The 23800-nt window shown below is 59.7% G+C and overlaps 1 protein-coding gene across 26 annotated transcripts in view; it reads left to right on the top strand.

Moving 5' to 3' along the window:
- NCOR2 (nuclear receptor corepressor 2) overlaps nt 1–23800 on the top strand; it is a 223385-nt gene that overhangs the window by 125875 nt on the left and 73710 nt on the right. For 23 of the 26 annotated variants that reach the window (XM_060170645.1, XM_060170652.1, XM_060170641.1 and 20 more), the window contains 5 exons: nt 335–428; nt 3137–3315; nt 6769–6823; nt 9268–9366; nt 23094–23239. In XM_060170645.1, the coding sequence (XP_060026628.1) occupies nt 335–428; nt 3137–3315; nt 6769–6823; nt 9268–9366; nt 23094–23239 (573 nt within the window). The remainder of the gene's footprint in view (nt 1–334; nt 429–3136; nt 3316–6768; nt 6824–9267; nt 9367–23093; nt 23240–23800) is intronic. The other 3 variants (XM_060170642.1, XM_060170664.1, XM_060170663.1) reach the window with 1 other exon arrangement.

Below are 23800 nucleotides of genomic sequence, written 5' to 3'. Positions count from 1 at the left end.
CAGTCCTGGGAGCCACGTGCCACCTTATCCCCGTGGTACAGGGGAGACATTGAGGGACAGGTCCGAAGAGGCAGAGCTGGGCTTTGTCTGTGGGTCTGTGTGGCTGGCCTTTTGGTGGGCATCTTAGGAGAGAAAACGGGTTCTGGCATTTCTGGGTGAGTCTGGGGGCTCCATGCCCTCCCCTGGACCCCTGGGCTCGGGGCTGTCTCTGTGCGTGTGACACTGCCCACACGCCGCCTCTGGGGAACCCGTGGGCTCGGGTCTGTGCCGCTGTGCGGCCGCGTGTCCCTGGCTGCCGAGGGGTCGATCCTGAGCGTGTCCCTTTGGTCTCCAGCAGGGTGGGCCAGCGGGGCAGCGGGCTCTCCATGTCAGCCGCCCGCAGCGAGCACGAGGTGTCCGAGATCATCGATGGCCTCTCGGAGCAGGAGGTAAGTCCACGGCCTTGACCCTGACCTCAGCTCCACCTGCTGTGTCCCCTGCGCGTGGAGAAGTTCCCAGCAGGAAGCAGAATTCACCTGGATGCTTGAAATGAAGGGGCTTGTTACTGAAGTGTGGGCAGAGGCAAGATGGGACAGTGGGGCACCAGGGGAGTGGACATTGCCCATCCCCAGCCTGAAGGACAAGCGGGGAGAGGGGCCTTCCTGGGGCTGTGGAGGAGAGGAGGCCCCCTGGTAGGACATGGCCAGGAAGGGCCCCCACCCATGATGCCACGGCGGGGAGGTAACAGGGGATAAGTACCCCTGCCTCTCACTCCCCAGCCCCGCCCCCGTCTACTTTCAGTGCTTCCCATTGGTTGGGCCTGACCAGAAGCCAGAGGGCACGAGGGCCTGAGAGCTGTGGTTTCTAGGTCAGCCGCCCCGTGCCCAGAACTGGGGGCAGAGGGGGATTCCCATCTCACCAGCTGTTCACCAAGCCGGGGACCTTCTGTCAGGAGTTCCCAGATGACCTTGTATCAGCCAGGTGACCCTGGCTGTGGTCACCAGAGCCCGGAGGTGACCAGGAAGCAGAAAGAGGAGGCGTTTGCTCCTGGGGCAGGGCTGGTGCTGGCCTGTCCCCTCCCAAGTCTTGTAGGTCAAGCATCTAATGTGCCAGCCCACCCGCCCACCCCCCCACGTTCCCAACATCACAGTAGACAAGAAGCAGCCTCGCAAGAGGAGGGGGCACATTCTTCCTCCCCGGGGCCTTGTGTCCAGGCAGAACTTTTGTCCGGATGGGAGGCACTGCGGCCCCAGCTCAGCACAGTCATCTCTAGCTGCACGTGGCTATTTAAATGGAAATTAACACAAGTGAAATAAAATTAAAAATTCCGTTCCTCTGTGGCACCAGTCGCATTTCAGTTGCTCAGAAGCCACACGTGGTTAGTGGCCCCATGTTGGGCAGAGCAGGCAGTAAACACCTGCATCGTTGCAGAACATTCTATCGGGTAGCATTGCTTAGGCCACTGATTCTCACTTCGGACAGACTTAAGAGTCCTGGGGAGGGGGAGTCCGGCTTGAGTTGCAGTTTCCTAGGGCCCTGCCCCAGGAGTTCTGATTTAGCCAATCTGGGGCGGAGCTCAGGAATCTGCATTTTCACCAGGCTGTTCACGTGAGTCTGATGCAGGTAGTTCAGACTCTCTGGCCGTGAAAAAAGAGCGTTCGTTTTAAAACTTCACGTGCTGTGTCCCCGTTTTGAACACCCTCCAGTCTGCAGAAAGCAGAGCTTGGAAATCCTTTGTCCTCACACCTGTGGGTTCGCTCGAGCTCCTGTCCCGCCGATGCTGTGGCCACGTACACGTCCCACAGGGGCACGTGGGAACAAGAGGAGGGCGGCCCTTTCCCGTGTGTTCCCTGCCTGATGCCGGCAGGGCGCCTGGCATCCCAGCTGGTTCAGTGTCCCCCTCCCACCCACCCCGGCCCCCATCCCGGAGGCCCACTTCCCCAGGTCCTGGCCGCACAAGAATGCAGCCGCCAGCGTCCCCAGGGATGCTGAGGGACCAGCTTTCGCGGGTGATGGTTGGAAAGGGAATTCAGGGCAGAAACTTCACCCCACGCAGCCCAGGCTGACCTGAGGTTCCCTGGGAGGGTGGGAAGGAGGGAACTGGGCGGGAACGATGCTCTCCATCTGGGGGGAGCTTGTGGTAGTCGGTTGGGGAGAGGCAGCAGAGCAGGGGTGAGGTTCCTGCCAGGAGAAACCCTGCCTGGGCTCTGCCAGTGCCGTGTGTCTCGGGCAGCCGAGGAGATGGGGGAGGTGAAGGTGCTGGACGGCTGCTGAGTGCCAGGGAGGGTCAGGCCTCTGTGGGAGGCCCGTCTCAGCCGAGGGTCAGGGCCCTGCCCCCGCTGCGCTTCCCTGCCCCTGTTGGGAATCCCCAGCACTGAATGGAGAGCCTGGATGTGGGAGGTTGGGCAGCGGAGCCTTTGAACCGGCTGACCTTGGCCGGGCTGGACCCTCGCCTGCCTCCGGAGATGGGTAATTAATCGCCAGTAATGGGCTGGCTGCAGAGATTTGGGGAAATGAGTCCAGCTGAGTGGCAGCTCAGAGCCTCTTAATAGCCATCCTGATGCATTAGGAGCGAGCCCGCCCGACTCCTGCTGAGCACGGGGCTGGGCAGGCTTGGTCCCCAGTGGGCACGCTGGAAGGAGCTGGATCCAGGACTGGGGGTGGGTGGCGGGCGAGGAAATGGTTCTGCAGCCTCACCGGGCCCCCCCAGAGCAAGGCAGCCCCCCACCCCCACCCCGCGTGCCCTCTGCAGCTGGAGGGCCAGGCCCCGTCTCCTGAGCTAGTGCGGCCCAGCTGGGCTGCACATCTTCCTTGCGGTATTTTATAGCACTTGCGTTTCCAAATGGAAGATTCACTGCTCGCCTCTTTCTGCAGATAAGGTGGCTGCTCTCTGCATCTAATTTAACAGCCCTGCCCGCCGTAAACCTCTCTGGGGCCGCCTTTAAATTCTCCCTTCCCCTGCACGGGCTATTATTATTTTTTAACTCATCATCCGCTTTCTCTCTGGTTTTGCGTTTCTCCTGTCTTGCCCGGAATATCCCTACCCTCTGCTCTTCACCTGGGTCCCTGGTGCTGGCGCAAGCACCTCCTCCCCACCCCGTCCCCGCTGTCTTGTGCTTTCCAACCGGAGCCCTCTGCCATCTCCATTTCCCTCCAGAACCTGGAGAAGCAGATGCGCCAGCTGGCCGTGATCCCACCGATGCTGTACGACGCCGACCAGCAGCGAATCAAGTTCATCAACATGAACGGGCTCATGGACGACCCCATGAAGGTGTACAAAGACCGCCAGGTCATGAACTTGTGGAGCGAGCAGGAGAAGGAGACCTTCCGGGAGAAGTGAGTCCCCGTCCCTGGGGGGCGGGCCTGGCCGGGCCACCCTCCCCTGTCCCGGGAAACCCGTCCTGTTGAGGCTTGTGTTGGCTTCCTAGGGCTGCCACGACACGTGACCACCAGCCGTGTGACTTTAAACAACAAGAGTCTATCCTCACACAGTTCTGGGGGCTGGGAGTCCAAGATCAAGGTGTGGTCTGGGGTGGTTCCTTCTGAAGCCTCCAGGGGAGAGTCTGTCCCAGGTCTCGCACCTGGCTGGCACCTGCTGGTGGCCGGCGATCTTTGTCATCCCTCGGCCTGGAGATGGGTCTCACCGTCTCATTGTGTCTTCACGTGGTCTTGTTTCCTGTGTGTCTTCTCCTTTTCCTATAAATTCACCAGTCACATTGGATTCAGGGCCCACCCTACTCCAGCATGACCTCATCTTAACTAATTATATCTGCAAAGGACTCATTTCCAAATAAGGTCACCTTCTGAGGTGCTGGGAGGACATGATATTGGGGGGGACACTATTCAAACCAGTACGAAGTGTCAAGGCAGTTTTATGTGAAATGGGGCAGTGGGTATCAGAAGAACAAGGCAGGAGGACCTTCGAGGCTGGGCTGAAGCCTTGGGCAGGGTTATGTGGCTGGCCGGTGACTTTTCGGTTTTCATTTTACTTGGAAAGCGGCTATTTGCGGAGCGCATCCTTCATCACAGACACTGGACAGATGTTTTCTGGGGTTTGTGCATTTGTCCCTCTTATCCCTCATTACAGCGTTACCAGGCCATCCCCATTACGCACATGAGGAAACAGAGGCTCAGAGAGGTTAAGACACTTAACAAAGGTCACACAGCTTGCAAATGGTGGAGGCAGGATTCAGACTCCCCCAGCTTCGGGGCAAGGGCTCAGCTGCAGTGGAGAGGCTTGTCGGGGGAGAGGGGGCTATGGGGCCAGGGAGCAGGGTGGGGGGGTCTTTGGAAAGCAGAGGCAGGAACTGGATGCTAAGAGGTGAAGCTTGGGGCTTCTTCTAAAATGAAAGAGTAGAATGACTGTTTCGGGGAGACGAGTGAGGAACCAGATGGAGAAAGTGCTCCTTTCCCCCACCAGACTCAAAATGTGTGTCCCAGGGAACCACATCCTGGGCACAGAGCGCCTCCTCAGGACCCAGGACCCCCATAAGGCAAGAGGGTGGGAAACTGAGGCAGAGGCCTCAGCGCTCAGCCAGGAGGGCGTGGGGGACTCAGCTGCGGGGCGTCCACGTTCACCTCCGCCTCCCGAGAAGGCCTCAGATTTTCTTCAAAAGAGGTGTCCCACGTTCTCCAGCCACCCACTGCGGGGCCAGGCCGCAGGGGCTGCGGCTGTCTCTGCCCTTTGCAGAGCTGGGTGGCCCCAAAGTGCCAGACTGGGCTTCAGGGACGGGGATGGCTCTGGGTCGTGGGCAAGGCTGGGGTGCATCGGCCAGGGCAGACACCAGGACTTGGAAGTGCAGGAGGAGCGACTGAAGAGGGTCTTGTGTGGAAAGTTTTTGTGTGTTTGTTTAAATGGCTTTTGATGATGGAAATTCTAAAACATACATAAAAACAGAGGGACGGTGTAATGCACCTTCGAGTGCCTAACACAGATGCAGCGACCTTCCACAGGAAATAGCGCTTTGGGGAGCAATTCCTGCCGTGTGTTTGGGGTTTACTGCTCAGAGACAGGAAACGCAGGCAGTTAGCGGCTCATTTCTAGGTCCTCACGGTCACAGACGTCAAATTAAGTCATCCCGTATCTGGTGTTGTGCAATTTAAAAACCAGTGAAGTGACTGTAGGATGGTCATGGATGCTAAGAATTACTGTTGCTTTGGGTATTTAAATTCCCCCTGGTATGTTTGATATTTTATTTATTTATGCTTTCTTTTAAAAAAAAGAGAGGTTTCTGGGAATGCTTTCTGTGTTTTGGCCTTTCTGGATTTTTCATGTTGCTGTTCCGACCTAAGGATTTCACACTGTTAGTCCAGTAGCTGCAGAAGGGGGGCCCCAGGCTGGGCTGATGTCTGCTGAGACCCAGTTTGGCACCTTGAGTCTTTCAAGGTCCTGGGTGACCTCTCGTTTTCAGCGGAACTGATAGCACTCAGGGCCTCGGAGAATCACGTGCCGGTGGCGTAGAGTTCCATCACTTACTGTTTTTGTGACTTCGAGCAGCCACTTCCCCTCCCTGAGCCTCAGTCTCCACGTCTGTAAAATGGGTGTAGCCTCAGTGCCTCCTCGCTTAGCCGTCTGGAGGTACCCAGTGTCAGAGTTAACTCTCAGGAAACGTGGCAGAGGACCCAGGTGTAGGTTGGAGGGAGGTGGAACAGGTGACCTAAGAGATTCCCAAGTGTGCTTCTGGGCCTCCTGGGGCCCCATCTTTGCGTGGGGAAACCCCAAGGAAGGGATCTGTGGGGAAGGAAGTGTCACTGGGGCAGGGAGAGGGAGGAGAAGGGAAGACTGTCTGTCTGGAAAATCAGGGCGTTAGGCCGCCTCCAGCTTTGCGAGCTGCCCGAGGCAGGATCCCAGGCTGGGAAGCCTGCCTCTGACTCGCGGCTTCCTCTGGGAAAAGAGAAGAGGCCGCTCTGGCTTCTCCAGTGTCTGGTTGGGGAGCAGGGGAGGGACCCACTGGCCTCCTGCCCAGCCATCTGGAGGGCTGGGCAGGACCATCGCCAGCGCTGGGCCAGGCTCCCTCCGGCGGCGGCGGGGGGGGGGGGGGTGGGGGGGCCCCGGGGCCCCTGCGTCCCCAGCAGCCTCTCCTCTCCCCAGGGAGGCCGCGGGGCGGTGGCGCGTCTTGGGGACGGGCGGGCCGAGGCTCCACCCAGCATCCCCGGGGCCCCAGCAGCCGTGACCCACATCTCGGCCCCCGCTGTCCGCCTGCTCCTGTGGCCCTGACATTTCAGTCTGGCCCAGCTCTTTCCCAGTAATTCTCCCTGTTTCGCAGGAAGCCAGTTGGTGGGGTGCCAGCTCCCCGCCACCCCTCCAGCTCGGGTCTCTTCCTTCCGCCTCCTGGGCCGGCTTGCCTGCCTCCTGGCGGGCACTCGAAGCCTCTGCTCTCACCTCTCAGGGTCCTGCCCCGCGACCTCGCCCGTGGCGGCCCCGCGTGGGCCGGGCGAGGCCCAGCTTCCCAGGCCCAGCCGGAGACAGAAACAAAGGCAGAGTGTAAAAGGGGGGGAACCCCACCGAAGGGCTGCATGTCATGTCCTCATTTTTCCTGGAACCCGCCTCCAGCAGGACAAACAAATGTATTTTCAAAGGCGCTAAAACCAGTGACTCACTCCAAGGAACGCCCTCCCTTAGCCCTCCGTCCCGCCTGCCGCGGCCCTTCCCACACCCCCCTGGGCTTAATTGCTCCGAGCGGGGCGGTGCTGGGCCAGCGGAGATGGCAGGCGCCCGGCAGCTCGGCGGCCGCCCAGCTGGGCAGCCCTCCTCGGCCTGGTCTCAGGCCCGCCCTTCTCTCCCCGCAGATTCATGCAGCACCCCAAGAACTTCGGCCTGATCGCATCGTTCCTGGAGAGGAAGGTGAGTCTGCCCGCCGGCCCAGCGCCACCCGCCCCGCTCCCCTCTGGGGGCCACTCCTGGGGGCAGCCGCTTGGGCTGGGCCGCAGGACCCTCCCTCCCCACCCACGAGGCCTCTGCCTGCTGGCCCCGTGCTCTCCTTGCTGTGTCAGACCGCACTTCCCTCCTTCCTCCCTCCTGGGAGCAGCAACCGCAGGCCCCGCCCCCTTCTCCCGGGGCGGAGCTCCAGGCTGGGAAACCCCAGGAGAGCTGTGTGCACCAGCTCCTCAGCATGGCAGCAAGCGTCCTGGCAGACTGGACATGGGTTCTGGAAGCCGTGCCATGCCTGGCACCCTAATGAAGGCCTTATAGGCAAGAGCGGCGATCTTCCAGGGTGCTGGATGGAATGACCTTTCTAGGTCCCTCTGATGGTCACTGTACGCTGACACCCCTGATGGGAAGCCAGGCGTGTGGCTGGCGTGGGGTTTATCCTCATCCCCTTTTCGTAGAGCTGAGGCTTGAGCTCCGCCTTGCCCCCACACCCAGCCTGGAGCGGTGCCTCTTTCTGCTCAGGCTCCCTGTTGGCAGGTGGACACAAGCGTCCCAGGAAACGGTACAGCCCCCTTTTGTGTACCCACGAGGCTAGGCTGGGCAGCGGCCGCAGGTAGGAGGGAGCCGGTCTGGGGGGCTGGACGTGGCCCTGTGTCAGAGTCGCCCGCTGGACCCCAGCATCATCAGGGCGGAGCCAGACAAGCTTCCTGAAAAGGTTTACTTTCTGGGGCTGCTGTTCCGGGTGTTTAAAGCAGCGTTTCGCCGAATCTCGTCTCTCAGACAGGGTGTCTGCCCACTCCCGGCTTTGCAAATACCATGCTACTGGAGGCCTCATGCTTCCTTGCTGCGGGAGGGCGGTCGGAACCGGATCCAGGCGGGTATTTTAAAGGGTAACAGTTGTTCTCAGCATCTGCCCTCAATGAGCCGATACCCATAGAAGGAGGGAGATGGGGCAGCGTGGGGAAGCGAAATCTCTCCCGGCCTGAAAAACCAGTGTGGAGAAGCGAGCTCTATAAATAGCCTCTCCTCGGAGTTAGCGACAGCTTCTTACTGGGGTGTGGACAACCCGGGAGGCTCCAGGTCGGGTCTCCCCGGAGACAGAAGCAGGGGTTTCAGAAATTGGCAGTTGAGCAGCACTGTTTGAACGAGGGAATCAGAGGTCTCTACGCTGGAGAATAAACTTTACGGTGTCCTTTGGCTAAGAGGCAGCCCAAGCTGAGACTTAAATAGAGCTTCCAGAAGGGTCTGAAGCTGGGGCTGCCAGCTGTGCCTTTGGGGATTGGCGGTTCCTGGTGGTAAGTGAGGCCAGTGGCAGAGTGGGAGCTCTGTGGACTGGCCAGCCCGTGCCTGTCTGCTTAAGGCCAGCCCGTGGTCGCCCAGCACAGGAAGGCAGTCTCCTGAGTTGTTCGAGGGGAAGTCAGACACCCACATCCCCCAGTTTGCAGATATTGGCATCTGATTCTAAAATGTTTTTCTGAACCATTTTGTGGGCCATGCTTGTGGTCCGGTTGAACTTGGGAGCAGCCTCTGTTCACAGTCCATTCTAGGAAGTGGATGAGGACGCAGGGGGTTTGAGGCCCAGCCGTCCTCTGCACCCAGCGGCCCTCACGATTGCCCCTCAGAGGCCAGTTCCGGGCTTGGCACCAGCACCGAGCATCACAGAAACATTTTACCTTATCTCAGTAACAGCTGCTGGCATTGGCGAGCTGTCACCTGGACTGGGCCCCGTGGCCGCAGGTGGCGGCATCGTCGTGTTCTGTCCTTCAGTTGCTCTCTGAGGACGATGCCCTCTTACTGGTCCCGTTTGGACGAGGAGGTGGTGGGGTTCCAAGAGCGCCAGTCATTTGCTCAGCAAGTGGCGGTGCCAGGATTCAGACCCCGGTCCGCGGGGCAAAGACCGAAGCAGAGAAAAGACATAAACGTCCCAAGAGACGAAGAGTTGCGTGGCGACATTAGGCTGGATGCACGAAGCTTGGAAGAGGTCACTCAGGCCCCTGAATGTTAGGGAGGAGCAAGCTAGGGTGAGCGAACGGACCCGAGCTGGGGAGCCGGAGGCGTTGTTCTCTGGGGCTGGCATGGCAGGTGACAGCTTCGTCCTTACGACTGCCAGTAGCACGAGCCACAATGCGAAGAGGTTAACACCTCTGCAGGGTGTGTTCTGTGGTCCTAAGTCCTTTACACGTATGTGTATTAACTTACTTGGTCTTCATGACAACCCTGTGAAATACGTGCTGTTAGTACCCCTACTACACAGGTGAGAAAACCGAGGCCCAGAGAGGTTAGGTAAGCTGGCCAGGGTCACCCAGCCAGTACCTGGAGGAGGTAGGATTGGAAGCCAGGCCTCTGGCTCCTGGCCTCCTGCTCTGACCACCTGCACTGCACACGCCTCAGAGTTCTTTTCTCTCTCCATCCTGCAGACGGTGGCTGAGTGTGTCCTCTATTACTACCTGACCAAGAAGAATGAGAACTACAAGAGCCTGGTGAGGCGCAGCTACCGGCGCCGCGGCAAGGGCCAGGTGAGGAGGGGGCGGGGCGGGCTCCCGGGCGGGCTCCCGGCATGCTCGGGGGCAGCGTGCGGTGACATCTCCTCGTGTTTCTCAGCAGCGGGTCCCTCGGTTTGGGCCCCTTCCCCGGCGGCTGGGAGACCCTCTCTGGGGGTGTTCCTCCTATCCCAGCAGCAGAGAAGGGACCTGGGAGAAATGGCCGCTTCCACCCTCAGCCTGGAAAATTCTAGAACGCCAGGCTTGGTGACCCACCGTCCCTGTGGTGGATTAGGGTCGCATTCCCAGAGCAAGGGTCGGGCTTTCAGGATGACTTGGGCTGGTCTACAAACTTAACATTTAAAATTTAGAAAGAATTTTTGGTGTTTTGTCGCAATGCATATGTGAAAGAAAAAAACAGCCAGTACTTTAGAGTGCCGTTTTTCAGACATCAGTGCTTCGGATATGACTGAAGGATGATTTAAGTTAGAGCAGGACTTGGCAAACTATGGCTCTCGGGTGAGTCCAGCCTGCCACCTGTTTTTGTGAATAAAGTTTTATTGGCACCCGGCCATGCCCATTCGTTGACATATTACTGTGGCAGCTTTTCTGTTACAACAGCAGAGTTGAGTAGTCCTGACAGAAACTGCAAAGCCTGACATATTCAATATCTGGTCCTTTATAGAAAAAGTCTGCTCACCTCTGAGTTAGAAGAAAAGGGAATTCGTTTAAAAAAAGATTCTGTAAATTATGTTAAAGATGAAGGGGGTCAGTGGCACACATTTTAAAGGGGGCTCGCGAGTGTTTTGGTGTCGGGGAGATGGAGGGAAGGGGAGGGATTTGTTTCACTTCCGGGCTGTTAAGAATCAGCCCAGAGCAGATGCTGGGACTGCGGGGGTGGGGGGGGGCTGGGCTTGTGCTGCAGGCGGAGGGATGCGGGCCGGAAGCTGCAGAAGCTCTGGGCACTGCTGCAGAAGCTCTGGGCACTGCCGGACTGGAGGGGGTTGGGGCAGGCCCTTGCCTGGGGCCTCTGGCGTGGGGGACCGGACAGGGGAAAGGGACGAAGGCCGGGATTAGCATGTGCTGGGAGGACAGGACACAGAGGTTCTCTTAGGTGGGTGGTCCCTGTCATTGGCGTCTTCCAGCCCAGACCCCCACCCCTACCCCAGGGCCACCGTCTTCCCTTCCTGAGGCTGGAGAGAGCTGGACCCTGAGGGCATCAAGTCCAGCCATCACCTGTGGGGTCCCAGTGTCCCCTGTGAAACCGTCACTCTATGATCAAGCCCCATAGCCTACGATGGGTTGGTCCACGCAGCTTCCTAGCCTGCATCCCGTGTCTCCTTTCTTGCTTTCTGGGAACTGTACTTCAGGAGTACCGACCCACTTTTCTGTTGGCTAAGCCACATATAATCAGGGAAGCAAGTCTGCTGACGGGAGAGTCAACCCCTCACTGCATTCTGCACGTCAGGCTAAGATGATTGAGACTGAGCATTGGTTGTCGTTGGCCTGGATCGTTGAAGGGTGGCTGTGTTTGGTTTGTGGATAGGGTTTTCCTCTAGTTTTGTGTAGCCACTGTTGGCCAGCCTGCTCGCCCATCTAACAGATATGTAAAACCGAGGCCTACTGGCTTGGCGCTATTCAGTTGTAAAGAACTAGCTGTGGCGTGTTAGAAATTGAAGCGCATTTAGGAATTTGTCTAGACCGAGATGCAGAAACTCAAATAAATGCCGGGGCAGGGAGCATAAATGTGCTGGCATAAGAGGCAGTAAGGAGGGCGTGGCGTGGACTGTGGCAAAATAAAGGGGGAGATAAAGGCCTCTAGATTGATTTTAAAAACGTTGTCGGCTATTTGTTGAGCATCTCCTGTGCGCCAGTTCTCTTGCTCATCTTCCCAGGGCCCCCCGACTCCCTGCCTTCGTGGGGGCCCTGTGGGTGGGCTCATGAGGGCCTTGCTGGTGGCTGGGCTGGGGGGTCTGGAGACAAAAGGGTTCTGAGTCAGATGGGGAGAGATTGGGCCATTCTCACCCTGTGCTGAGAGCCACGTTTGTGTGGAGGGAGGCAAAGACTGTGTGCTGACGTCATTTAGGGAGGGGCTATCTCCAGATGAGTCCTGGGGAGTGGGGGGCCGTTGGTGCCCCCTGCCCCTGGTCCTGGCTGCCATGCCTCCCACTTCACGGTGTTAATGCCTTGCTAGCTGACTCATCTGCCCGTCGGACATTTGTGTGCTGACGCGGGGGACTCTGTGCTCGTTGTCTGGACCAGGTGTACACAGGTGATTCCGAGTCAGCATGTCGGTGGTCTGCCTGAGGGGGTCCATCGAGTAAGGGACCCCAAAGATGAGGTTGAGGGACAGCCTCTTGGGAGGACGAGGACAGAGGTGAGGGTGTCCTGGGCAGAGGGAACAGCAGGTGGAAAAGCGCCAGGACACGAGAGAGTGCACAGTACCCTTAGAGTCCTAGGAGCAGGGGTCTCAATACCTTCCAGGGTCTTACATGAATGAAGGGATGGAGAATCCATAGGAGGCAATAGGGAGTGGTGAGGCCCGGGGCTAACTAGAGAGCTTGTGCCTCATATCAGCTCCAGCTGACTCTTGACTACCTGGCCCTGTATTACCAGATCTGATTTTTGATGATGAGCTGGAGATAGGGAATTATGTGAAATTGCCTGACTTTCAAATCTTAGGTCACGTAAGAACCAATAACAACAAAGCACCGGATAGGCTGGGCAACTCACATTTGCTCTCGAAATCTGTCCTCAGCCCTCAGTATAAGACCTCTGGGCTGGAGTATGGTAAGGCTGAGGGAAGAGGTAGGGAGAGGATTATGTGACTTGGGACAGAGTCCAGGGTCGGGGCCCTGGGGGCCCTGGAGTGTCTTATAGCAGAGGAGAAGCGTTGGCTTCGTATTCTCATCTGAGCTGTCCTGGGTTAGCTGTGGCGTCCTCAGTGCTGAGACGTGGGGCTTGTCTGGTAAGGTTTAACGGTCTGCTCAAGCTGGCATCTCAGGCTGGGGCTCCCAGGTTGGAGCAGGGATGCCTCTGCGCCCTGCCTCTTGCAGAAAGAGAGAAGAAGGCAGGGCACGAGGCCCCTGTCTCCTTGGGAGATGGGACATATCTTTGGGGCTCTGCCCTCCCTCTCATCGGCTGTGGCTGTGAAGAGGCGCCACGTGGCCCGGGCCCTGCCGGGGACGGAAATTAACGTGCAAACCCTGGAAGGACTCCTGTGCCAGGCAGATCCGCTGCCCTCACCACCGCCTGCCAGCCCTGTTCATAAGTATGGAATAAATGGGTCAACCCAAGTGTTGACTTTGTGGCCGTAACTCTTCCCTCTGCCCCGTGACAGCAAAGTAAACGGCAGACACACCAACCCCGCATCCCCTCTTGGTAATTCAAGGTGCGGTTGCTGCAGTGGGCCTGATGTGATAAAACCTGTGATCCTGCTGGTAAATCTCCCAGGGAGACGGGTAGGGGTTCCCCAGCCTGGCACGGAGTGGGTGTGGGTGTATGTGCTTGGGCGCCTACACGTGGATGGACGGATGGGCACCGGCGGTGGCGGCCCCCCGTGGGCTGATACTGCAAGCAGATGGCGGTCGGGCGTCAGGCAGGCAGAGACCCTCTGCTCTGTGAAGCCAGAAGAGCCAGGTGGGAATGAGCCTGGAGAGCGATCCACCGTGGGGTGGGGAGCAGTCAGCCTCGGGGGCATAGCAGCCACCCAGGTGACAGCTCTGCTGTCCCATCCTTGTGTCCGATCCATCCTTGGCCCGCCTCTGGCAGCTCAGAACCCTGGGACAGGCTGTGATCCTCACGTGGTTCCCGTGGCTCCTGCCACGCCGAGGCTGAGGATGGCCACGCGGCACCGCTCAGCTTGTCAGCCCGACAGATGCCCCTCGGATGGGCCCCTCCCGCTTCACTTCTCTAAGGTTGACCCCCACTCACCTCCACAGAGGCGTCGGATGCACGATGTTGTGTGGTCATCCAGCGGGCAATTATTGAGTGCCTACTGCATGCCAGGGCTGTAAAGCTTCTCCTTCAGAGCCGCACGAGGCCACGATCCTGCAGGAAGCTAGAGAGAGGGTGTCAGCCGAGCCCAGCTGTCTCGGCGTCTCACGGCCCGTCCCGATTAAGAGCCTCTGAGGTAGACGTGAGGTGGGACTTCCGAGGTGTCAGCGAGCGGGGCCCTTCTCCAGGCTGCCGCCTTGTAGAAGGTGCATTTCCTGAGTTGGCTGGACACGGCCCAGGGCCAGAGACAGAGGGGTACCCACCTGCCACCAGCACCCCTCCCCTGGTCATTCCTGCCATGGTGATGCGGGGAGGCTGTCTCGGGCTCCAGGCTCAAACCCCCAAGTCTGGGGAGGAGGGGAACCCACGGTGGGAAGTTTTTCTCCCCAGATCGTAGGCCTTCTACCTTCTTCCGATACCACCATCCACTCCAGATTGGCCGTGGCCAGTGTCCTTGGGCTGTGCCCTCCTGGGGTCCAGGGAGGGACGTGTCTCGGGCTGAGTTACGGACCCTGAGATGGAGCTGGCGTCCAGCTGAAGTTCTTGAACTTTCACCACGAGGATTTGTGGAAACACAGACTGCTGGGTGGCGCCCCTCAGCGGGGCTTGAGCATCTGCATTTCTAACAAGTGCCCTGGCAGCATTGCTGCTGGACCTCGGCCGTCGGCCTTTGGGGTGTTTACTGGGGAGTCGCCACCTGCCAGGGAAGGGGAGGGAAGGGAGCAGAGTGGCAGAAGGGGCAGTCGAGGCAGGGCACAGGCTCAGCGGCAGCCTGGACCAGCCCTGGGGGCGGTGCTCTGGCGCTGGAATGGCCCTTCCCAGGTGGGCAGAGGGGGCCATAGAGGCTGAGGGCGTTCGTAGCGGCTGAGGCCCCTTCTAGAAAGGGACCTGGCCAGTCCATCCTGGGGACGAATCCCGCATGTTTGCATATTTGCCAACTACACTCTACGGTGGTCCTGACCCGCCCCAATGCTTCAGCAGAGAGTGGGCCGCAAGATGCCACCTCGTGTGTTCAGGTGCCACCGCCCCGTCGCGGCCTCACCACACCCTGTGCTGAGCCCCTTGTCCGTCATTGCTGTGGTTGCCTTTCGAAAGCGTGGATGGTTAGGAAAGGGGATATAAAATTCCTGCATGAAAAGCATCGACCGTCTGATGTGTCTGGTCTCAGACCCTCGATGACCCGAGAGGGCAAGGCCACCCTGGCGTCCTCTGCGCTGCTGCCTGGCCCTGCCGTGGCTGGGACACGTGTTGGCCGTTTGGAGTGTCAGGATGCCCTTCTTGTTTAAGAGAGGATGCCACCCACTTTCCAGAAGCTTCCCCGTATTCTGACAGAGGGAGACGCAGGAATTCTAGCCCCCTCACGCCCACCCCCTGCCAGCCGTGCACACCTGGGCTTCGGCAGGAGGGCGCCGAGCCCTCACCTCCTGGACCCCAGCCCCCGAGATCCGGCTGTGAGTGGCTGGTGAGCGTGTGGGTGGTGCCCCAGCGTCCTCTCCTCGCGGTGAATCACCGGCCGAGCGGGGGGCCAGCTAGGAGCACCGGTGACGGCACAGCAGTTTATAGTTCATGATTCATGGATGCAGGGGCCACATTATCCCAGCTAATTGCAGCACTGGGACCCAGGAATGCTGCGGTCAGAAGGCGGCTTAACTGTGCAAACTGTCGGGGAACCGGGGCTGTGAGGCCAGCGCGGCCCAGGCAGCACGGCCCAGCTCCGCAGCAGTGACCGGGGGCGGCCACGTGGCCCTCCTGGCGATGGGGGGGCCATGCTGCGGAGGGGGCTGTCCCCGAGGGTGAGTGCCCCTGCTTCCATCCCCCAGGGTGATGCGGCCGCAGAGGGGAGGGGGCCCAGCTGGGAGCTGCGCTGGTTGGGGTCTCCTCCTCGAGGCCACATGGGCTGTCTTCTCTTCCCACGGAGGTGGGCACGGGGACAGGGCGCCCAGCCTCCCACTCCTGGGGGGTCACGGGGGAAGTCCAGGGAGGTGGGGCCTGCTCCTCCCCCACCTCTGGCCTGCAGGCCCCCTTCCCACATCTCTCCTGCAGGCCCCCTTCCCCCCATCTCTCCTGCAGGCTCCCTTCCCCCATCTCTCCTGCAGGCCCCCTTCCCCCCATCCCTCCTGTCTCTGTCTGTGTCCCCCGCACCCACCCTCCTTCATCTTCCCTCCCCTCCCCCGCCCCCCCCTCCCAGCTCCCTGCCGAGGGACAGGTGACCTTGTTCCCAGTTGCTCTGTACTCCAGAGACTCCCGCGCCTCAGGCAGCTTGCACAGGGGACAGCGTGACCGGAAGGCATTCCAGGCCAGGGCTGGCCAAGCACAGCCCCCGGGGGGAGGGGCAGCCACCGTGCAGTCAGTGCCGGTTCCCAGACCCTGGCCGCCCCCCTGGGCCGGTGAGATCTACGGAGGGAGCGCGTAGCAGGCCCCAGACTGGGCTGAGCTTGTCCCTGCCTGCTGCGTGAGCGCGAGCGTGCTTGCCCCAAACCGCCACCCCGGCCGGGTGGGCCTCCAGCTTGGGGGTCAGTTGGACTTTCCCGGGCCGCCCAGGCCTGAGGGAGGCAGCCGCTTCCGCTCTGCTGGGGACGGGATTGTGTCCAGATTTAGGGCTCCAGCAAGCAGATGTCCCTGATTCCCTGCCCAGTTTTGTGCTAAGTGGGCAGGGACCTATGGGAGGCTCGTCTAGGCCCACAGTCTCCCAGACACATCCCGGGGGACGCAGTTCTCAGGAAGGCCAGGCCCCAGGGACCCAGCAAGCTGGGCTGCCGTTTTGGGAGACGAGAGACACGACCTTCTCATGGGCTGTGAGGCAGTGACAGGGGAGACCCAGCTCCCCGTCGGCACCGTCTGAGGCGGACCACACCAAAGGGACAGGAGGACGTGGAAAATGTGAGTGTGAATCAGTCAGACCCCAGGAGGTGAGAGGCTGTGTGGGGCTGACAGACCTCCCATCCAAGCGTTTCAAGCTCGGCTAACAAGAATCAGGAAATAGTTACCAGAAGAGCAGCATTCGTGTGCCTGGGCCAGCTCCAGCCACAACAGGAGGGGGCCCCGGGGGAGGGCAGGCGGCGACCAAGTTCCGGTCTGTTTTGTCCTTCCGTCACAACGTCACCATTCTAGGTGATGCCCCAGTGAACAGGACAGACGAGGTCCCCAGAGCTGTCACGTCCACGTGGGAGAGGGACAGTGCACAAGTAAATTAGCATGGTTCTTTCAGGTGGTAGCAACGGTTACAGACGGTAAGCTGGGGTCAGGAGGCGGTTGACAGGAGAGAGGGCAGCTTTTAGGGAGCAGACTCTGAAGGCTTCTCAGAGGAGGGATCCTTTGGGCTCCGACCTCAGCGATAAGAAGGAACTGGTCAGTCAGAGCTGGAGGGAGAGTCTCTCAGGCAGAGGACACAGTGAGTGCAAAGGCCCTGAGGCAGGAACAAGTGTGGCATCTTGCAGGAGGAGAAGGTGGGGATTAGGGAGGTGAGGTGGGCAGGGGGTAGATCGCCCAGCCTTGTGCCATGGACCACTGATTTTATTCCAAGGAGCGGGACAGGATCGACTGACAGTAAAACAGAGCCTTAGCTGCCTCAAGCAGCCAGCTCCTTGCAGGCAGAACAGACGTCACGGGCGAGGGTGCTGAACGTTGCTCAGATTCTGGGGACAAGTCTGTGTGCAGTGGAGCGCTGGTGAGTGTCTAACAGCCAGCTTTCGGGGGGGCGAAGCCCCGACTGTAGCGCATGCCGATCACCATGGTGTAAATGCTCCCATCATGCTGATTCGCTGAACGTGGAATTGGGAAGGGGCCGTGCATAGCGCCTCGGGGGACGGGACCATATCCTCCTTCTGCCGTGTGGATGCCGTGGCAAAGGAGAGCACAGATAACAGCCAAATGGAGTCAAGTAATTGGGAAGGGATGCATTTTGAGTACTTAACTACCATTGTTTTTATGATAATTTCTTTAATTGTAAGGTTGTGCATTTCCATTTCGAATAATGGCTGTTTTTAACAACTAACCTGCAAAATTCATGGAAACTGAAGTCTGCACTTGTGAGCTGGTACGCGCTGGCCCAACACACCTATATCTGTGTGTCTTATAAAGGACGCCCTTCACGGGCCAAGGCGGCATCCCCTGCCTGCCTTTTCCTTCCAGGAAGACACGTCAACTGGATCAGAATGGTGGGGGCCGAATGTCAGGAAGGGGCTGCCAGCAACAGAAAACTCTTGTGTCTTGGTCCTGACCCCTGACCCCACTCCTCCCACCAACCTTGGGCTCCTGCGATCTCCCTTCCCCCACTGCCAAGAGGTAGGGTGTCTCGAGGGCAGCCCCCTCCTGGATTTGCTCACTAGAGGCACTTGGCACGTAGTACATGCTCAGCAGAGTGTTTGTTGAATGAATGAGTGAGATTGTGCCGCAGTCGGTGTTGCTGGGTGTCGGGAAGGTCTCATCAGGCATTTAGAGGATTCGTCATCTGAGCACTAAACCTCACCAGCTCCTCCCTGGTTGGTTGGTACCACCTTTTCACTGGACTCTCTCCTCTCATTCCTGGAACCAATGGCCACCCCTTGACCCACTGCCGCATCGCCCTAAAACACGGCATGGAACACATCAATCCTGCCCACCCTCCACCTTCTGAAAAAAGCCCTCAGTGGCTGTCCACAGCTGTCAGGGCACCTCCCGTATTTCTGAGCACGGGCGTTAAGGCCAGTCCAGCTCTGTAGCCATGTCCAGTATGTCATTCTGTAAGGACCGTGGGCGATTTCACGTCGGCATGCTTTTGCCTGAAGAAGTCCCCTCCCTGAAACGTCCCCTCTCACCCTTCTCCGCCAAAAGCCTTTGGAGATTCAGCTCGGAGGCCTCCTACCTCGTCCCCGCTGGTCAGGACGCATCACTGTCACACCTGCCATGTGCTGGGCCTTTTTAAAGCTTTCTCGTCCCTGCAGCCTCCATCGGTCCTGTCCTAGCTCCGGAAGGTTGGGGACTGTATTTTCTGTGAGCGTGCTTGTGGAGGGAATGAACAGTTTGGCTTAAACGGGGGTGAAGAAGGGCCTGTGATTCCCCAGGGTGAGAGACAGAGCACCTGCCTGTAGGATCTTGCTAGGAAATGCTGTGTGACCTTCGGCGGGTTAAGGTCTCTGTGTCTTTGTACGCTCTTCTATAAAACAGAGATAGTGCCCGCGTTGTTGGGAGGATTTTATTAACTGCAGGTATCACATGAGGAGGAGAAAGCCTCGTCACATGTTCGTGTGCTTCATCAGCATTTGTTGTTTGTATTCATATCATTATCTGCCCAGCTCCCAGCCAGTCTGGGGCTTCAGCACAGAGCACGCTCAGTCTGTCCAGCACTCAGCGCTCCGGAAGTAGGGGTCCCTCGGGGATTTGAACTGATGGCTCTGGCTAACCATAGATCCGGGCAGGTTTTCCTCAGAGCTGTGCTGTGGTTTGGGAGGGACGTCCACGACCAAGCACTGGGCACGGAGCCCATTGTCGGCGTGACCGATGGCATGTCTGGAAAGCAAAGGTGAACCTCATCCTGCGCTCCGGAATCATTTGAGACGGTGGAGTCTGGCTTCTGGTTCTTCTCCCGTGTTCACAGGCATCCGCTGCTGCCCGTGGCAAGGGTCCTGGACGTGTTTTGTGAAACAGGGACCCCCGGAAGCCTTGCTCCTCACGCAGTCGTCCGGCAACCAACAGTATCTGGCGTCCCTGGGAACTACCTAGAAATAGAGGGTCTCGGGCCTGCCTCAGACCCACGGAGTGGGAACCTGCATTTTCCCAGTATCCCCAGCTGGTTCGTGTGTGCATTTCAGTTTGAACAGTGCTAGCCGGTAGCAGAGGTGGGCACACTATGGCCTGCAGGCCGAATCCGGCCCTCCACCTGTGTTTGTAAATGGCTTTGTTGGCATGTAGCCATGCTCACTTGTTTACACTTTGGCTGTTTTCAAGCTACAAACGGCAGAGTCAGTTGTTGCAAAAGAGACCGATGGACCGATGGCCCTGAAGGGTCTACCATCTGGCTCTTACAGAAAGTTCTCTGGCTCCTTGTCTTACGCTCTGGTCGTCAAACCTGGCTGCCCATGGCAACAACCTGGGAACTAAACACGCTGATGCCGGCCTCTCACCCTGAGATTCTGATGCGACTGGTGTGGGTGGGTCCTGGGCGTCGGGACTTCCCAGAGCTCCTCAGGTGATCTGTGTGTGCAGTTGTGAGAACAGTGGCTTGAAATTGCCCATGAAACCCGGCAAGCGCCGTCCTGCAGTCCGCGATGGGCCTGAGATCAGCTGCGGAGACCTAGCGCGTGTGAATCGGCCCTGAGTTAGCCGTCGCTGTGTCTGCTGTCCTCTGATGTCGAAGGCTTTCGGGGACAGAGGCGGCTGACTGGGGCCTGGCAGTTGGACCTCCCTCTCACGCCGTCAATCTCACAGAGTGAGAGGAGCATCCCCACGACAGCCGCTCACCTCCTGTGCCCACCAGGAGGCCAGGCAGGTGGTCACCATTATGCCTGACGGTCCCTCCCAGTGGAAACCACGTTTAAGACCAGGACTGCCCTGGGGTTTCTCCCTTTCATCCTTTTCCACTCGCATCACTCAGCTCGGGGCACACGGACACCTCTCCAGAGGGAGGTGGAGTTCAGGCCCCAGGAAACCGGGAGCCCGTCCATGGGGTTCTGCGCCACGGCTCCAGGGTGACTCTGAAGTCGCCGCACCCACTTCTCCCAGAGGGTGAGGTGTGGGAGTCGCCTGCCCCTGCCCTGGAGTGTCAGGGAGAAGAAGGTCACGGGGTCTGACACTGGGATCGCGCACCTGGGTGGGACGCAACCGACGGGAATAATGACCAGGTTCTAGAGCTGACTAGGTCTTTGGACCCTCCTCACGAGACTGGGTGGGGGCAGGTGGGGGGGGGTGGAGATGGCAGGAGGGAGAGAGGCCTGGGTGTAACCAGGGTCAACTCAGGCTCTGGGTTTGAATCCTGGCGTTGACGTTTCCCAGCTTTGGCAGTGCCTCAGTTTCCTCTTCTGTAAAATGGGAGCAAGATGGGGGTTGGTGAAGGAGATGAGGGAGTACATAAAACACGTGCCCGGCACGTGGCGCTTGGAGCTCTTTTTGTTACTAATGCTGTGAAGAGGATGATTATTCAGGGGAGGGGGTCGTTATGGGCTGGCCCAGGCCCAGATCGGGACTCGAGGACTCTTGCAAGGGGGACAGGGTAGGCTAGGCAGAAAGGGGCAGGGATCCCCGTAGCGCCCCCATCTGAGGCCCAAGATGCTGACCAGGGTGTGGAGTTGGGTGAGACTCTCAGCAGGGCTTTGGGGACGACAGGATCACGCCCGCTCCCCACTCTGAGACCCCCTTTTCCCTCGCTCTGAGGTGGTGCAGCTTTGCCGGTCTGAACCTCAGTTTCTTCCTCTGCAGAATGGGAGCAGTGATCACTGCCCTTTTCCTCCTGAGGCAGGCTAAGGGCAGTAAGTGGAATAGTATTGATGTTTGCAAGGCGCTCGGCGTGCTGTGGGGGCGGAGCAGCCCCCCTGGACGACCCCCAGGTCACTGTTACTGCTGGTTTTTTCATCTTTGCCTTTATCCTCAGGACTGCAGAGGGGCTGGGAGCAGCTAGTCAATAGACTGTGCACAGCGCAGTGTCGGGCGTGTAGGAAGCTCTTGGGAAGTGCTGGCATCTTCCGCAGTGGGGCTTCTTGAGGATTTGGAGGGGGACGGCGGCAGGAAGGCCCTGGGCAGGAGGGCGCAGGTGCAGACTTGCTGGGCAGCGACGTGCTGGCCGTGCCGGGGGCAGACGGTGGCCTGCTTGGCGGCCCAAGGATGAGATTCCAGGGGGCCTGGAGACCCCACCAACCTGGACCCAGGGGACGATAACAGCTGCTCCAGGAGGGAAGCCTGGAGTCGGCTGCTGGGAGGGACGGCAGGTAAAGCTTTGGAGTGAGGCTGCAGCCCAGCCGGGCGTTCTTGGCACCAACGGTGGTCTTAGGAGACGTCACGCTCCCTGCCGTTGGAAAGCCCCGGCCCTGCCCTTTCTGGCCCTGGGCGTCAGGTTCCTGGGTGTGCAGAAGCCGGGCATGTCTCCCTGGTGACCACAGCAGCCATGCCGAGCGGCCCCCTGGGAGGGGGAACCCTCCTCAGTCGGCCGTGCCACCTCCCCCGGCTCTGGGTCCTGGTCCCTGGTCCCCCTCGTCTGCTCCGCCCCAGCTACCATCTGCGGGGCCAGCTCCAGCAGAGGCTCCACGTGTCAGGGGTGAGAGGCGGCCACAGCTCCCCGGCTGCTGGAAGTTTAGTGTTTCAGGGTTTGGGGTGGTGGTGAGGGACAGGCTAGTTCAAGGACACTGGGCCATGCGTCGGGAATTGACAGCAACGTAGCAGGGGGTAGAGGGAGGCCGTTCCCCCCCTCCAGCCCCTCCTCTTACAGAATAGAGAGAAGGGGGCAGACCTGAGCCAGGAGGTTCCGGGGTGGACAGTGCTGCAGCCTCGGGAAGCCCACGGCTCCCCGTGAACGTGCAGGCCCCCGCTGTGTGTCCCGGCGTCCACAGGATGCCTGTAGCTGGCCCCAGTGTTCAGCCGCATCGTAGGCCATAAATTAAAGCTACAGAGAGGGGCGGGGGGGATTGGCGGTGGTGAGGTCACAGGCCAGGGCAGCCTGTGCCAGGGACTGGCTTGCGCTCCTGGTGTGGAGGAAAGATGGGGAGAAAGGGAACCGGGAACCCTCGAGCCCCACCCTTACTTTCCCCGCGGGCTTTGGCTTCTTTCTCCTTGGTTGGAGAGTTGGTGTGACCACGCCCCTCAGGACACACTGAGAGGCTTTGCGGCGTGTTTGTTTTCGTTTCACTTGGCTCATCTTTTCCGAGGGCTGGAAAGATGGTCTGGTCTGGCCGCTGCCCGCAAGGAGGACTTCCGGGTGGCCGAGAGAATCAGTGTGTGCCTTAGGAGAAATCGGGCTGGACAGAAAGGGTGACGGTGTGGGGAGGAGCGCCCACTCCCCCCGCCCCCTCGGTGAGGGCAGTGGCAGCAGCCTGGTGTCAGCACCTGTCCCGCCCCCTGGGAGGGAGGTGAAAGGGACAGGCCTGCAGGGTGGGGGGAGGGCGGCTGGTTTTGCTGTGAGCCCCTTTGATCTCCCCTGTCCAGCGCGGCCTGCTCTTTTCCCCTCTGAGGGCTGACTGATGTGAGAGGAAGAACAGGCCCACGGCAGCAAAAGTGGACCCGCCTTATAGCAGCAGCCATCCTCACACGGGCCCCCGGGGACCTGGGAACAACACTTCCATCTGCCCATTTTACAGACGTGGAGACTGAGGCTTAGAGAGATGGCCTGAGCTTTGTCAGAGGCAGGCAGGCTGGGGCGTCACGGTGTGACCCAGGTTCCCCCATGTTCACCATGCTCTTGCCTGAAGCTGACCAGGGCCCCCTCCCTCCTGCCTTGGGGGCTTCCGCCCCACGTAAATACTGGTGCCAGATGCCGGCTCTGTGAGGGGCCTCTCATTTCAGCTTCCCCGCCCCTGGCTAAGGGGTCGGCACGATTTCAGGGGGAAGAACCAGAGCACAGAGAGGTCAAGACCCTCATCCAAGGTCACACAGTCACCAAGTGAAAGAGGCCAGGCGTCTGACACTAGCACTTTCTATACCTCACCCCGTGACTCCTGCCTCCCCCCAGTGCCCGGGGATTTCTGCCCAGCTCACACCACGGAGGGTGCTGGGTTCTCAGCCAAGCTCAGCCCAGGTGCAGAGGCTCACCTGTCTCACTGTTTTCCTCTCCCCTACCCCCACCCCTGCCCTCCCCTGGGGCCCGGCAGCAGCAGCAGCAGCAGCAGCAGCAGCAGCAGATGCCCCGCAGCGGCCAGGAGGAGAAGGAGGACAAGGAGAAGGAGAAGGAGAAGGAGGCCGAGAAGGAGGACGAGAAGCCGGACGTGGAGGATGGCAAGGAGGAGCTGATCAAGTAAGGCCGGCGGCCGCGCAGCAGGGGCCCGGCCACGACCCCCGGGTGGGGGGCACGAACGGGGCCATGGACGGCCCCCTGGAAGGGTGTGCGCGGAGGTGGCGTCTACAGATCGCCTGCCTCGAAGGGAGGCACTTTCTGCTCCGCCTGTGCCCGACAGCCCCCCTTCCGGAAGCCCGCTCTTCTCCCCGCCCGCCCGCCCGCCCGCCCTTTCTTTCTGGAAGCCTCTGGAGACCTCAGAGACTGAGAGCTCATTTGAGCTCCACTCCTGAGCGAATAAATCCAGGCAGTGACTCTGGAACTCTTTGCCTCCTCCCTCCTCGGCCGAGTCTCCTGAGATGCTGGGGGCGGGAGGGGGGGTCAGAGGTGCTCGCTGCTCACGAAGGAAGGACTAGGTATGCAGGCAGGCGGCGGCCCTCACCTTTAGAATGATCCGCTGTCGGTGTGAGTTCTTGCAGATCAAGGCACAGCCTCGCCTCGGGGTGGAGGGGGCCCCCACCGGCAGCCTCCCGTGCCTGCCAGGGGCGGGAGCACAGCCAGCTGGAGATTCTCTCCGAGGAA

Source organism: Lagenorhynchus albirostris, chromosome 14 (genome assembly GCF_949774975.1).
Source record: "Lagenorhynchus albirostris chromosome 14, mLagAlb1.1, whole genome shotgun sequence".
NCBI lineage: Eukaryota > Metazoa > Chordata > Mammalia > Artiodactyla > Delphinidae > Lagenorhynchus > Lagenorhynchus albirostris.
Note: the sequence above shows the minus strand (reverse complement) of the source record. Positions and strands in the feature narration are given on the sequence as shown.